The 13,809-nt window shown below is 39.8% G+C and overlaps 1 protein-coding gene across 1 annotated transcript in view; it reads right to left on the bottom strand.

The window, feature by feature from the left end:
- Positions 1 to 7,043: 7,043 nt before the first annotated feature.
- Positions 7,044 to 13,809, bottom strand: part of LOC142430514 (uncharacterized) — an 86,154-nt gene continuing 79,388 nt past the window's right edge. Inside the window, 3 exon segments of the mRNA XM_075535583.1 lie at positions 7,044 to 7,117; positions 7,552 to 8,320; positions 8,396 to 9,402. Of these exon segments, the coding sequence (XP_075391698.1) occupies positions 7,044 to 7,117; positions 7,552 to 8,320; positions 8,396 to 9,402 (1,850 nt within the window).

Genomic DNA, 13,809 nt, shown 5'->3' with positions numbered 1-13,809 from the left:
CTTTTGAAGACATCACAGAAGACCACATTTTATTTAGTCTGTTAATCCAGAGACCACAAATCTGGGATGATTTCCAAGGTCAGCCCCTTCAAACGCCTTGTGAATAACTGCCAGCCTGCATTTAGGCGAACACAAGTAGGTGATGATCCTGGTAGTATATACACTGAGCTTGTATTCAGTTAGTTTAACTAGTAAAATGCAGAACCATGAAAGGGAGGCCATCATGTGCTTCAATATTCTCAATCTCTCTTCAATTCTTATTTGTCTCATTCATATGCAATCCTTGTATGAATATCCTGTGAGAACTTTGTATGAATTTATGTAACCATAAGTTTTCCAGGATATAAGTATCAATAAATATTGGTTCCAGCATATTTGTAAGTCAATGTAGACTAGAGAAACAAATTCATAGACACTCGTGTATAAGAAAAAACTTTATATACAAGAGCAATTGGGTATTAAGAAAACACCCCAGCCCAGTCCAGATCAAGTCCATAAGCCCAATATTAGCCCAGATGTGCAATACTAGTCCATAATTTCTTTGTTACACTCACACAGCCAAGTGATGATGGATGCAGGAAGATCATAGGCCAATGGGTGAAACATCTTGTGAATCCAGTGGCAGTAGAAGCGTGTCAGCACTGGCAGGGGTCTCCACATGGCTCCTACAACTCCCAGGGCTCTGGCTCCATCAGCCTTTCTCCATGTGGCTTGTCAAAAGCGATGTCTAGTGGGGTGGGGGGATGGTCCCTCCCCCAGTGAGCTTTTTGTCTCCTTAGTGCCTCCAAAGAGGTCATCAAGCTGCTACCTGATTGACAGGCTAACCTCCACCCCTTTCACTCTTAACTATGTACATTTTATTTTTTGTGGGGGTTAGGTCAGTTCATTCATTTCCAACTCAACAACCCTATACACAATAGAACAAACCAACGTACAATATTGAGTCATCTTCATTATGGTTCATCACTCTGAGCCCATTATTGAAGCTATTGTCATTCCGTCTCCTCATGGGCCTTACTCTATTTGACTGCCCTCTAATTTGCCAAGTATGACACCCTTTTCCAAGTACTGGACTCTCTTGATATCATGTTCAAAAAATGTGAGATTAAGTACCATCATCCTTGTTTCTAAGGAATAATCTGGATATACGACTCCAAGAAAGATTTGTTTGTTCCTTTGCCCAAACCAAAACCACTAGCATTAAGTCAGTGCTGACTAATAGCGACCGTCCTGTGGGTTTCCAAGACTAACGGTTTACAGGAATAGAAAGTCCAGTCTTTCTCCTGCGGAGCTTCTGCTGGTGGTGGTTCATCAGTTAACCTTTACTCTGCGATCCACATGGTTGGTTCCTTTGAGAGTCCGTGGTAATTCCAGTATTCCTCAATAGCACCGCAGTTCACATGCAATGATTCTTCATTCTTCTTTATTCAATGCTCAACTTTCACATGCACATGAAGCAATTGAAAATACCATCACATGAGTTAAACTTGGTATGAAGACATATGGCAGTAAATTGGAAGTAAAGACATGGTTACCCAATTTAGCATTATTTTTGGTGATTTGGATGTTGTCTGATCTCACCACAACATTCCATGGTTTAAATATAGACTAACGTAGGTGTCATAAATCAAAAGACATAGGCCCTGGTGTGTGGTGGATATTTTCATTAGCTATCTATTTACATAGTCATTTATCCGCCTTTCTGTCTGTTTGTTTCTTTCTCTGTGTTGATATCTGCCTCTATCACTGGGAATAAAAATGTTCTCGCTCTGTGGCTGCATATAGCTCCCAGAACAAACTACACTCTTGTGTGGATTCAGAGAACTCTGCAGCAGATAAAGTGAAGACTTCAGAAGAAATCTGGGTTACCCTAAAGGCACTGCCAGCAGCATTCTTTGAGTGGGAGGAGCAGACCCAGGGGCCTCACTTTATCCTGTTCACCTTGATGTACAAATGCACACCCAACATGAAAATACCTCTTCGGCACCCACATGAAGCCACAGCACGCATATACTTAAATTCAAAATACTCATTACTCTGGAGAGCATTTTGGGGTGTCCTAAATCTTATCCACGTGAACATGAAGCATGTGTGGGTTTTTTCTGGTGGCAGCTCTGGGAGGTGAGTGCTTCAGGGATTCCTACATGAAGTCTGGGGATGCAGCATTTGAGCACATGACTCTGTTTCTCTTCATCGCCAGGTGTCCTGGCTCAGGTGCAGCTAATAAGAGTCAGGCCCTGGACGGGTGAAGCCCTCACAGACCTTGTATCTCACCTGTGCTGTCTCCGGATTCTCTTTACCTGTTATGTGCACTGGATTGCCAGGCTCCAGGAAAGGGCCTGGCGTGAGTTGGGGTAATAACATGATGGGAAATTACAATCCATCTCTCCAGTCACGAGTCAGCATCAACAAAGGGCATTTCCAAGAGCCAAGTTATTTAAAACTGAGCTCTGTGAATCCTGAGAACACAGCCGTGTAGTGTGCTAGAGACACAGTGATGGTAAGTCAGTGTGAGCCCAGACACAAACCTCCCTGCAACAGGCCATGGTTCCAGGACATGCATGAGAGGAGTCAGGGATGCTTTCCTCTCAGAAGCTACAGTTTTTCCCCCATGATTTCAGCACATCTCTAGGGATTGTCATGTTTATACTCTGGGGAATCTTCATGTATCTGAAAGTGCCTTTTCATTGGGATGGGCTTTGTCTATCTTTGACCATGTATATAACAGAGTTCACACTTATATGTCCTGATATGTCTGCAATTGACTGTACTAACTAGAATTATTTGTTGTCAAAGCCAGAGACATTCCAAAACACCAAACACCACCACAGAGTCTATGCCAACTCAACAGTGATGCCATTGTGAGTTTCTGAGATTATACCTGTTTACAGGAGTAAAAAGCCCTCTCTTCCATGGAACATCTGGTTATTTTAAACTGTTTACGTGCAGATCTCTGCCCAAAGCATAACCACTTTACTCAAGAGGGATCCTTAAAGAAACCTTAATCCAGGAAAAATCTCTTATGGGTCCCAAATTTTCTCTAAGCAATCAGATGTATTCATACATGCTCACACATGTATATTTACATAATTTTAACTTACAGTGACCTGGATTATATTGCATGTGTTGATATTTTTGGGTATGCTTGAGTTGGCTTCAACTCAGAGATCCTATGTAGAACAGGATGAAATGCTGCCTAGACGTGCACTATCCTAACAATCATTCCTCTGTTTGGACTGATCATTACAGCCTTCTCATTGAAAGTCTCTTATTTTCATTGACATTTTACTTTACTAAGCACAAGACTATTCTCCGGGGACTAGTTCCTCATGATGACATGACCAAATAAGTGCAATGAAGTCTTACTCGAATGCTTCCAAGAAATATTCAAGATGTTGGACAACAGAAAAATGGGTGGGAGACATCGGACAGTGTAAGATATGACAAAATAATAATGTAATAAATTATCAAGGGTTCATGATGGAAGGGGGAACGGTGATGGAGGGGAAAATCAGGAGTTGATAATAAGGGCTCAAGTAGAAAGCAAATCTTTTGAGGATGATGGCAACACATGTACAAATGTGCTTCAGACAATGTATGTATGTATGGATTGTGATAAGAGTTGTACGAGCCTCCAATAAAAAGATTTTTTTAAAAAGAAATATTCAAGATGTGTTTATGTGAAAACAGACCTGCTTGTCCTTCAGACCACCCATAATATATTTAATGGTATTCCCTAACACCATAACCCAAATGCATCAATTCTTCTTTGATATTTCTTACAGGGTTTGTAATTGGAGTCACTCTTAGTTTTCACAACAGCGGCAGCTGTTTCTGGCACGACAGATAGTGTCCTGGGTGCTTCTAAAATCATACAATGCATAAGGCAGCACCACGCAATAAACACTCAGGAGCAGAAAATAGCAATAGTGCTGACATGGAAGAAATCTATGTAATGCCTAAACATGGGGCAACAAGAAGATAAACATTCATCGACAGAAATAAAGGTCCATGCATGTAAGTTATACTTAGGTAAACCTGGACCACAAAATTATGTGGTACAATGATTAAATGCTCAACTTTAGCCAAAAGGGTGGCAGTTCAATTTGTTAAAACATCTCCCCTTTCCCCCGGCATCGTTACTCAACCTGAGAAGAATCTTGTGTGCTTTGATTTGTTTTTGATGTTAATGCCAAAGTCCATTCCAATTCTAAGTGATTCAATGTGCAACAGAACAAAATAATGCCTCCTGAGCCCATTGTTACACCACCGTGTCAATCCATCTCATGATGTAGCTTCTTCATTGATCCCCTACTTTATCATGAGGATGTCTTTCTCAAGGGACTGGGATCATGATAACGTTGCATGAAACATAGTCTCACTGTCCTGATTCTAAGGAACTCTGGCTACATTTCACTCAAACATTTCTTTTATTGAAAGGTTGTCCCACGGTATTTTCATCATTATTTTTCAAAACCATAAGTCAAAGGTCATTTTATGGCCTTCCTTATTCATATAATATTAAAAATTATGACTTGGCTTCTATAAGTGACATTTAGGAAACCCTGTAATATGGGCTTGTTGGTGCATAGATATAAAGGGCTGTGGTGGTGCTGTGGGATAAGATTTGTTTGCTCACCTCAAGGTCAGGGATTCATACCAGTCAACGGTTCCCCGAGTAGGATGATGTTTATTGCTGTAAATAACTACAGTCAGAGAAAGCCTAATGAGCAGTTCTCATCAGTCTTCTAAGGTTCCAATGACTCAGAAGAGATGCAATCACAGTGGGTTTGTTTTTGGAGGAAGAGCTTATTCGTTTCCTAGCTCGGTTGCTTGCTTTATTGGTTTTCTCTCAGTGCAGAAGAATGTTTGGTGTATGCATAGCTCTCAGATCCCACAAAGAATAAATTAGTTCATGAATTAGTGGATGCATATGTTCAAATCAAACCATAATGCTGCACTGGAACTCATAATTTTCTAATTGCAAATAATGGAATCTAAGGAGCTTACTAATTCAAGGCATGCCTGTGGGTCACATCACTCCCATCTCTGTCATCCAACTTGTTTCAACAATCAGCTCTGGAGACACTTTCTTGTGGAGCTTACTAATTCAAGGCATACTTGTGGGTCACATCACTCTGTGATCCAACTTGTTTCAACAACCAGCTCTGGAGAGACTCTCGTGGAGCTGTGGTGCCTGTGCATTAGCATACTATTCATAGTCCCCACCTCTTATACCAGCCAGGATCATTCCTCGGCAAATGCCTGTTGTGGTTTCTTACTTAATGAGACCACCATCACCGCCCTGCAATCGGGATTCCAGAGCCTTCTGAGTCAGGGAGCCTTTGATACAGAAATGTCTGCCTCTCTTCTCTTCCTCCCCCTGATGGTGGTGGGTCTCCCATCAGGTCAGTGACAGGGAGATGCAGTGGGTCACAGCAGATTCAAAGGCCCATGGGTCCTTTAATGCTTGTTCCAACCTTGTTTATCCTGGGTCTATTTGATTGTTTTTTAAACTTCATGAGTAATTTCCATGTCCTTAAAGAAAGATGCTGGGATCTTGTTCAGAATTGCATTGTAATTATAGATCACTTAGAGCAGTGGTTCTCAACCTGCCTAATGCCGTGAACCTTTAACACAGTTTATGTTGTCTTTCTTGCTACTTCATAACTGTAATTTTGCTACTGTTAGGAATCGGGAGAACCCTGTGAAAGGGTCGTTCAAACCCCAAATGGGTCGTGACCCACAAGTTGAGAACCATTGTTGTAGACCATATTAGCCTAAATAATTTTATTTCATAATTTTAATTTAAATGAAAATCATTAACTTTTTATATAGCTTTCACTTTCTTTATCTCATGAGCTTCAGGAGACACTCGGGGATCATGTTGGGCAGAATCTCAGTCCAAATGAGATCCAAGTTTTAGGTCAAGGCCTTGACCCTCAACCCTGTATGTATTCCTAGCTTACAGCCAGGACAGCATGCCAGACTTACGGCAAAGCCATCTTGGAAGAAAGGCTCCATTCATCTGTTGAGCTTTTCAATCACGACTAGATAAGATCTGGAAGGGGATCTTTTCCTCCATGCCATCTCTTAGTCATACAGTCAGAAAAACAAAACAATAACAAAGTATTTCGAATTTTAACCTACAACTTGAACTACATTGGTTAAAATCCTAATGTAGTTTACTGACACGCTGAGAGAAATGAAAGAGGGTATTTGCAAAGTCACTACATTGCCAGAGCTTTCCTTCTGCATGAGATCACTGGTATGTGGTGCCATATGACTTCCTGTGGAGTTTCCCATCTTGACTGAATTTAAGGCTTGTCAATTTTGTGTTTATATGAAGAAAATTTAGAAACACAGGTAAAAGTTTGTTAAACTTTGTTACATTACGGCTACATGGTAACTGTCCTACATGAAATCATTGATGAGGCATGAACTCTTCGTTTTTTTATGATTTGAAACATTACAGAGTAAATTGGTTTTCAATTCAACAATTCATACATTGACTGTGTTCCCCAAGATATATCGGCCTTCTTCCCACTTCTGCCCTCTCTTAGTTTTTATATTATTCATCCTTCTTTCCTGTTCCTTCTTATTCCACAGTTTTTATCCATAAGCAACTGCTGTTCCTTTGATTTTGTACAGTTCATCTTCCAGGAAGTGTATGTTATTCTTTGATGTTATTCTTCCCCTCCAAGCCTGTATATTATTCGGCTGAAAGCTGAAGCAGAGGAGTGAGTGCAGGGCCAAGAGTGAATGGCCACTAAAGGCCATAATCTGTAGATTCCAGATATCCTTCAGACCAGTAAGCCTGATCTATTTTATCATTTTGGTTTTGTTCCACTTTCTTCTCCCACTCGATTCAGGGACCCTCTTTTGTGATCCCTTTCAGAGTAATTAGTAGTGGAAGCTGAACACCATCTAGTTCTTCTGGTTTCAGGGTTGTGGAGGCTGAGGTTTGTTGTGGTCCATTCATTCTCTGGATTAATTGTTCCCATACATCAAAGAGCATGCAGGTGGGGAAGGCTCAAGTGGAATCAGGGTGGGCATTCTACTGCTTGGTATAGCTGTGATCCGGAAACACCAGGTTTCACTCTCTTGCCACTGAAAGCTGGAAGAGCAATGAGGTACCCATGTACCCTGTAGAAGTCTGGAAGATCCACTCCCCACAAAGGTGGGTCATGAAAGCAGTGCTTAACATGGGTTCCCATAAGTCAGAATTGTCTGTTCCTATGCTTGGTCCAGGCCAAACTCTAACACCTCTTCCTTGGTTTTGAAACCTTTTTTACACTAACTCCAATGAAAGTTTTTCTTGTGGGGAATTTTCTCATGTTCATCGAACTCAGATTTCCACATATAAGATTTTCCACATTTAATTCATGCAAAGGGCTTTTTTCCTTTGTGAAATCTCTGATGTGCTGTAAGACATTACATCTGGCTGAAAGCTTTACCACACTCACCACATACATAAGGTTTTTCTCCTGTAAATTTCTAGATGAGTTTTGAGGTTTCCTTTATGAATGAAGCGTTTGCCACATTCACTACATATATGGGGTTCATCGCCAGTATGAGTTCGCTGATGAACAGTGAGATAAGTCTACTGGATAAAGCCTTTGCCACATTCACCACATACATGGGGTTTCTCTCCAGTATGAGTTCGCTGATGAACAGTGAGAATATCCTTCCTGAGAAAGGCTTTTCCACATTGAGCATATACATGGGATTTTTCTCCAGTATGAGTTCGCTGATGAACAGTGAGCGCATTCTTCCAGATAAAGGCTTTGCCACATTCACCACATACATGGGGTTTCTCTCCAGTATGAGTTCGCCGATGCACAGTAAGATTATTCTTGCTGATAAAAGTTTTTCCACATTCACCACATACATAGGGTTTCTCTCCAGTATGAGTTCGCCGATGCACACTAAGCTTACTCTTGCTGATAAAAGTTTTTCCACATTCACCACATACATAGGGTTTCTCACCAGTATGAGTTCACTGATGAACAGTGAGAACAGTCTTCTGGATAAAGGCTTTTCCACATTCACCACATACATGGGGTTTCTCTCCAGTATGAGTTCGCTGATGCACAGTAAGGCTACTCTTGCTGATAAAAGTTTTCCCACATTCACCACATACATGGGGTTTCTCTCCAGTATGAGTTCGTTGATGAACAGTGAAAGCATTTTTCCAGATAAAGGCTTTTCCACATTCACCACATACATGGGGTTTCTCTCCAGTATGAATTCGCTGATGAGCAGTGAGACCATCCTTCTTGAGAAAGGCTTTTCCACATTGACCACATACATGAGATTTCTCTCCAATATGAATTCGCTGATGAATAATAAGCTTTTTCTTCAGGATAAAAGTTTTCCCACATTCACCACATACATGCGGTTTCTCTCCAGTATGAGTTCGCTGATGGACAGTGAGAGCAGTCTTCCCGATAAAGGCTTTTCCACATTCACCACATACATGGGGTTTCTCTCCAGTATGAGTTCGCTGATGAACAGTGAGAGCAGTCTTCTTCATAAAGGCTCTGCCACATTCACCACATGCATGGGGTTTCTCTCCAGTATGAGTTTGCTGATGAACAGTAAGGTTACTCTTGCTGATAAATGTTTTTCCACATTCAACACATACATGGGGTTTCTCTCCAGTATGAGTTCGTTGATGAACAGTGAAACCATTCTTCCAGATAAAGGCTTTTCCACATTCACCACATACATGGGGTTTCTCTCCAGTATGAGTTCGCTGATGAACAGTGAGAGCAGTCTTCTTCATAAAGGCTCTGCCACATTCACCACATGCATGGGGTTTCTCTCCAGTATGAGTTCGCTGATGAACAGTAAGGTTACTCTTGCTGATAAATGTTTTTCCACATTCACCACATACATGGGGTTTCTCTCCAGTATGAGTTCGTTGATGAACAGTGAAAGCATTTTTCCAGATAAAGGCTTTTCCACATTCACCACATACATTGGGTTTCTCTCCAGTATGAATTCGCTGATGATCAGTGAGACCATCCTTCCTGAGAAAGGCTTTTCCACATTGACCACATACATGGGGTTTCTCTCCAGTGTGAATTCGCTGATGAGCAGTGAGACCATCCTTCCTGGTGAAGCCTTTCCCACATTCACTGCATACAAAGGACAATCCTGCCACATGAGGTTCCTGATGTCCCTTGAGATATGATACACTGTGAAAACTTTTCCCACATTGCAAGGATTTTCCTAGATTTTGTCCTTCATGACTTCTTTGATAATGTGCATTGAGTTTGGATGCTTTCTTGAATTTTTGCCCACATTGACTGCATTCATAGGTATTATCTAATATATCAATAATCTGCTGCTCATAGAGCACAGAGTCCTTAATGGAGGTTGTCCCACATTTATCGCCTGTGTTTTTTTTCTCAATTTCATCAGACTCCTGATGCTGAATGCATTGTGACTTCATGAGCCTGGGTGGTTCACACTCAGGGAATTTCATTTCAGTACAAAATTGCTCTTGTTCAATGTGGAGAAAAGTTTTCTAATCTTCACTGAGCACACCTGACTTTTGTATTTTGTTGCTTCTGTTCTGATTTGATTCCTGAATGATTAAATCAAATTTTACAATTTTTTCATGTAAGCCAAACATCTCATAATTTTCCTTTGGAAGAAAATTGTGTTTGTGCTGAGAAACAGTACTTTCCAAAGTATTACATTTATAGCACCATTCTGTTCTGTCCATGCATCTTTAACATTGCAAGTGCTCAAGCAAATGATCGTCATCTTTCTGGATTTCTATAAAAGGAAAGAACATTGACTATTTTCAACATCTTTAAATGGACATCTTAAAAGTATGCATTGAAACAAAGTTGATCTTTAGTGATATCCCTGTTATATGAATATAAATAAAAGGCTATGATTAATGTTTATTGCCCACTGAAGAAATACAATTTTATAACAATCCAAATGATAAATAGTTATTGTAGAAAAAGTTGGATATGAAAGTGATGAATTAACACAGATTTGGTATTTGCTTAAAGAGGTACTTGAAAATGTTCATCAAACATAATACAAGGAAGACACGGAGATCAGTAGACTGCAGGGGTGCTAAGGCATGATAATTCCAGTTGGTAGAGGTCAGATATATTCACTTCATCAATCTTTACTGAAAGACAACTGAGTACTACATAAAGTTGGGAATGTGAAAAATGCAGAATGTTCAACTTGGGAGAAAACAACTTTCACAGGTATAAATGAAAGGTATTATGGTACAGAAACATTCTTTATGTTTATGGAGCCTGTATTCTAGCTCACACCACTCATCTTTCAGTGTTGTCCTGTGGTGGCTTGCATGTTTCTGTGATGCCAGAAGCACTGCCACCCAGTATTTCAAATACAAGCAGGATCACCCATGGTGCACAGGGATTAGTGGAATCTCCAGAAATAGGGGCTGGGAGGAATACCTGGTGATCTATCTACTTCTGGAACATGAACCCTTCAGATGTAATGTCAATGGGATAACAATGAAGAAGTACTAAATCCTCAAATTACAGTCAACGGTAATGATGTGGATGGAGGGGAGCTCTCGGGACCCTCAGTGGTTGACATGCCATGACAAAAAATGAGAAGAGAAATAGCTACAAACATCCTCTAATAATTGGAAGTTGGAATATATGAAATTGTATCAAGAAAAAAATTTCAAGTTGTCAAAACAAAATGCAGTGTTTAAAAATTGATAATATATGCGTTATTCAACTAAATAGACTGGAGTTGGCTATTTTTAATCAGATAATCAAGTGGTTTATAAGGCTGAGGCTGACAAATTAAAGAAGACTGGCATCATATTCATCATCAAAAAATACACTGCAAGATCTTCCCTGAAGTACCATTCCGTCAGTGGATGCTTTAATACTCATATGCTTGCAAGTAAGACCAGTTACTACAATTGTTATTACATTTGTGCACCAACTGTTTAAGCAAACATAAAGCATGGGATCCATCCCCACAGTCTAAAGGGCTCATAGGAGTAGCGTGTGCAATTAAGGAAGATAAAGCAGACAGCAAAACAGGGTAGAGTGGCTTCATCTCCGATGATGGAATAAGATAGCAAGGTCATTTAACAGTGAGTTCATATAGGAGCCAAGTGTGCACACCTCCAAAAGGCACAGGCACAACAGAACGGACAAGTGGAAATGTGGGCATATGTTGAACTCTTTTAAAACACTTCTTGATAAGTATCAGGCTGTGGGAAACTGAAGACCAAGAAGGGAATGGATGCAGACCGATTCTTTATTCTCAGAATTAAAGAAGATTGCAAGGCCCGGTATCTGGTTGGAGCAAGGCATTCACATTTGTAAGTTAGAGAAGACTCCCAGTCACATTCTCCTAATGAAAAATCATACTCACAATATCCTCTCATTATCATGCTTCCTTAATGATGCCTCATACAAGCATCATTACTATCTGCCACCAGCTTTAACTACAAGAGCAGAAATGTTGTTATTGTTCTCCCTGATCAGAGGCCAGTTTCTCCCCTTCACCTGCCCTCAGCCTCAGCTCTGGTCTTAAATTACTCACCCAAATTACTTCAGGGACCTACAGGGTAAAGATACTGCCTACCTTGTTATATAGGTAGGTGTCTGTAGGTGTAGGGGTGTGTGTGTGTGTGTGTGTGTGTGTGCAGGAGGTGGCTGCATGCCCTGAGACTATATAAATTGGTGAAATAATACAAAGCCTTTCTATATCTGCCCTTCAATTACACAACCATCCCTTAGAACCCATCCAGAGGGCATTTAAGAGACAAAGGGATAGTTGATTCCTTGAGTGATAGTGACAAGGGGAATCTGATTGCTTTTAAAACTAGGCATCTTTTAGCTGAGTAGCAAGAAGAAAGGCACCTGTAGTGGCTGTATACTAGCATCTTACTGGAGGGCAGTTATAGTGAAAACTCTATCTGGAGATTGTGCATTATCAGCTCTAGCTTTATCCTTGGGGCTGTGGAGGTTTTCTTCTAACATTAGTACTGGTTGTCCAAGCCCTGTGGTCAGGAATATAGAGATAAGGCTGCTTGCACTTTGATCCAGATTTTGTTTTCCAAAATAAATAAATTGAGCGTGGGGGAAAGAGGGGATAAAGCGGAGCTAATATCAAAGAATTTAAGAAGAAAATGTTTTGAAACTGTGGTAGCAATTGTACAGCACTGCTGGATGTGACTAAACTGTGGAATGTTGTGATATCTTTAAGAGCTCCCAATAAAATTTAAATATATATACATATATAAATGTATATGTATATATAGAAAATGTCACATAACTTTTGTAGGCTGACATTGATCAACCATACAATCATGTACACTGATGATTGTAAAATTAGGGAACAGTATTAGTAATTGGAAAATGTGGCCTTACCGACAGAAATGACACATAAGTTTACTGATAAAATTTTGAGACCAATGATGAATTTACAGAAAATTCCTTATTAAACAACAGAAATGGAAACTGAACACATGGATCTTTCTGAATGGAACAAACAAAAATCAAATCAACCACATCTATTGAATGAAATGATGGAGAAGCTCATTAGTCAAAACAAGGCAAGACTGATGTCTGAAGACTAATGACTGAAACAAGGTGAGTTGTAGGATGACACCAAGGACAGCATTGCACATATGGAAACAGAAAGACTACTCAAAAGACAGAAAACGAGAGAGAGCAATGTTGAATAGACAGAAAATGAGAGGACAATATTGAAATATACTGTGCATTATATGAATAACAAAAAAAAAATACCTGTTGGAACATACAGCCAAACTGCTCTTTAAAAGCACCAAAGGTCATTTTTCAGGCATTGGACCTGTTAAGAAGAAGGGGTGGGCCTAAGGAAGGCATACTGTATAGTAAGGAATATATAGCAGACATACATTTAATAAAAAAACATGAATGTGGGATATTAAAAATGCCCTTTGCACTTACAAAATTATTGGGGAAACATACGAATTTTAAAAAAAACTTACAAGTAGAAAAAAATTGGAGGTACAATGCGAAAATATATCCTAAGCTGATAAGATTTTTCTTGCTAGAAAGATGATTTTAGATACCTGAAAATAACAGAAGTTATAAATGTGGTTCACCAAAAGGAGTAAATTATAGAGAACTACATCCATTAAAGAATTCCAACAGAGAAGGCAATTTGATCATCTCTTAGAAAACAGAAAGAACTTATTTCACCAGAATGAAGAAAACTTTAAAAGGACAAGAGAACAAATGAGAAAATGGACACCAAAACCTTTAGGGAAAGCTAAGGAAGCACTAAGGAGACCCGTTTATGGTGGGAGTTCAAGATCCAAGATGGTGCTGCATACTGCAAAGGGCAATCCATTCTCACTTAGTAGGGGAGAAATGTGCTGTATTCAGAGGACAGTTACAAATTCAGAGTTCTCTGGAGAGAAGCTTGCAAGATGGATTTTCATAGTAAGGTAGAAGCATATAAAAGAGGGGAAGTTTTGAGAATCTTAAAGAAAGAAAATTATGGAAGCAAACATACAATAGTATAAATCAAATAACTGGAAATCTAATCTCATGAGAGCTACAGAAAAGTGAGCTCTCACATTCGAAGAAGCACACACTTTTATGCATTTTCCGATACCTACTATGCATGTAAGGCCTTCTTCTGCCAGTTGAATCAACTCGGCCAGCCAATTCCCCTAAAGGTATTTTAACCATACCCCTGAAAAATTGCACTATACCTTGTTTCTAATACCAACCAAAGTTCTCCTTGTTGGAGTTGAGAGAAACCTTCTCAATGTCAACTAGATAA

Source organism: Tenrec ecaudatus, chromosome 17, assembly GCF_050624435.1.
Source record: "Tenrec ecaudatus isolate mTenEca1 chromosome 17, mTenEca1.hap1, whole genome shotgun sequence".
NCBI classification, from domain to species: domain Eukaryota; kingdom Metazoa; phylum Chordata; class Mammalia; order Afrosoricida; family Tenrecidae; genus Tenrec; species Tenrec ecaudatus.
The sequence above is the reverse complement of the archived record's forward strand: the minus strand, read 5'-3'. Positions and strand labels throughout refer to the sequence as shown.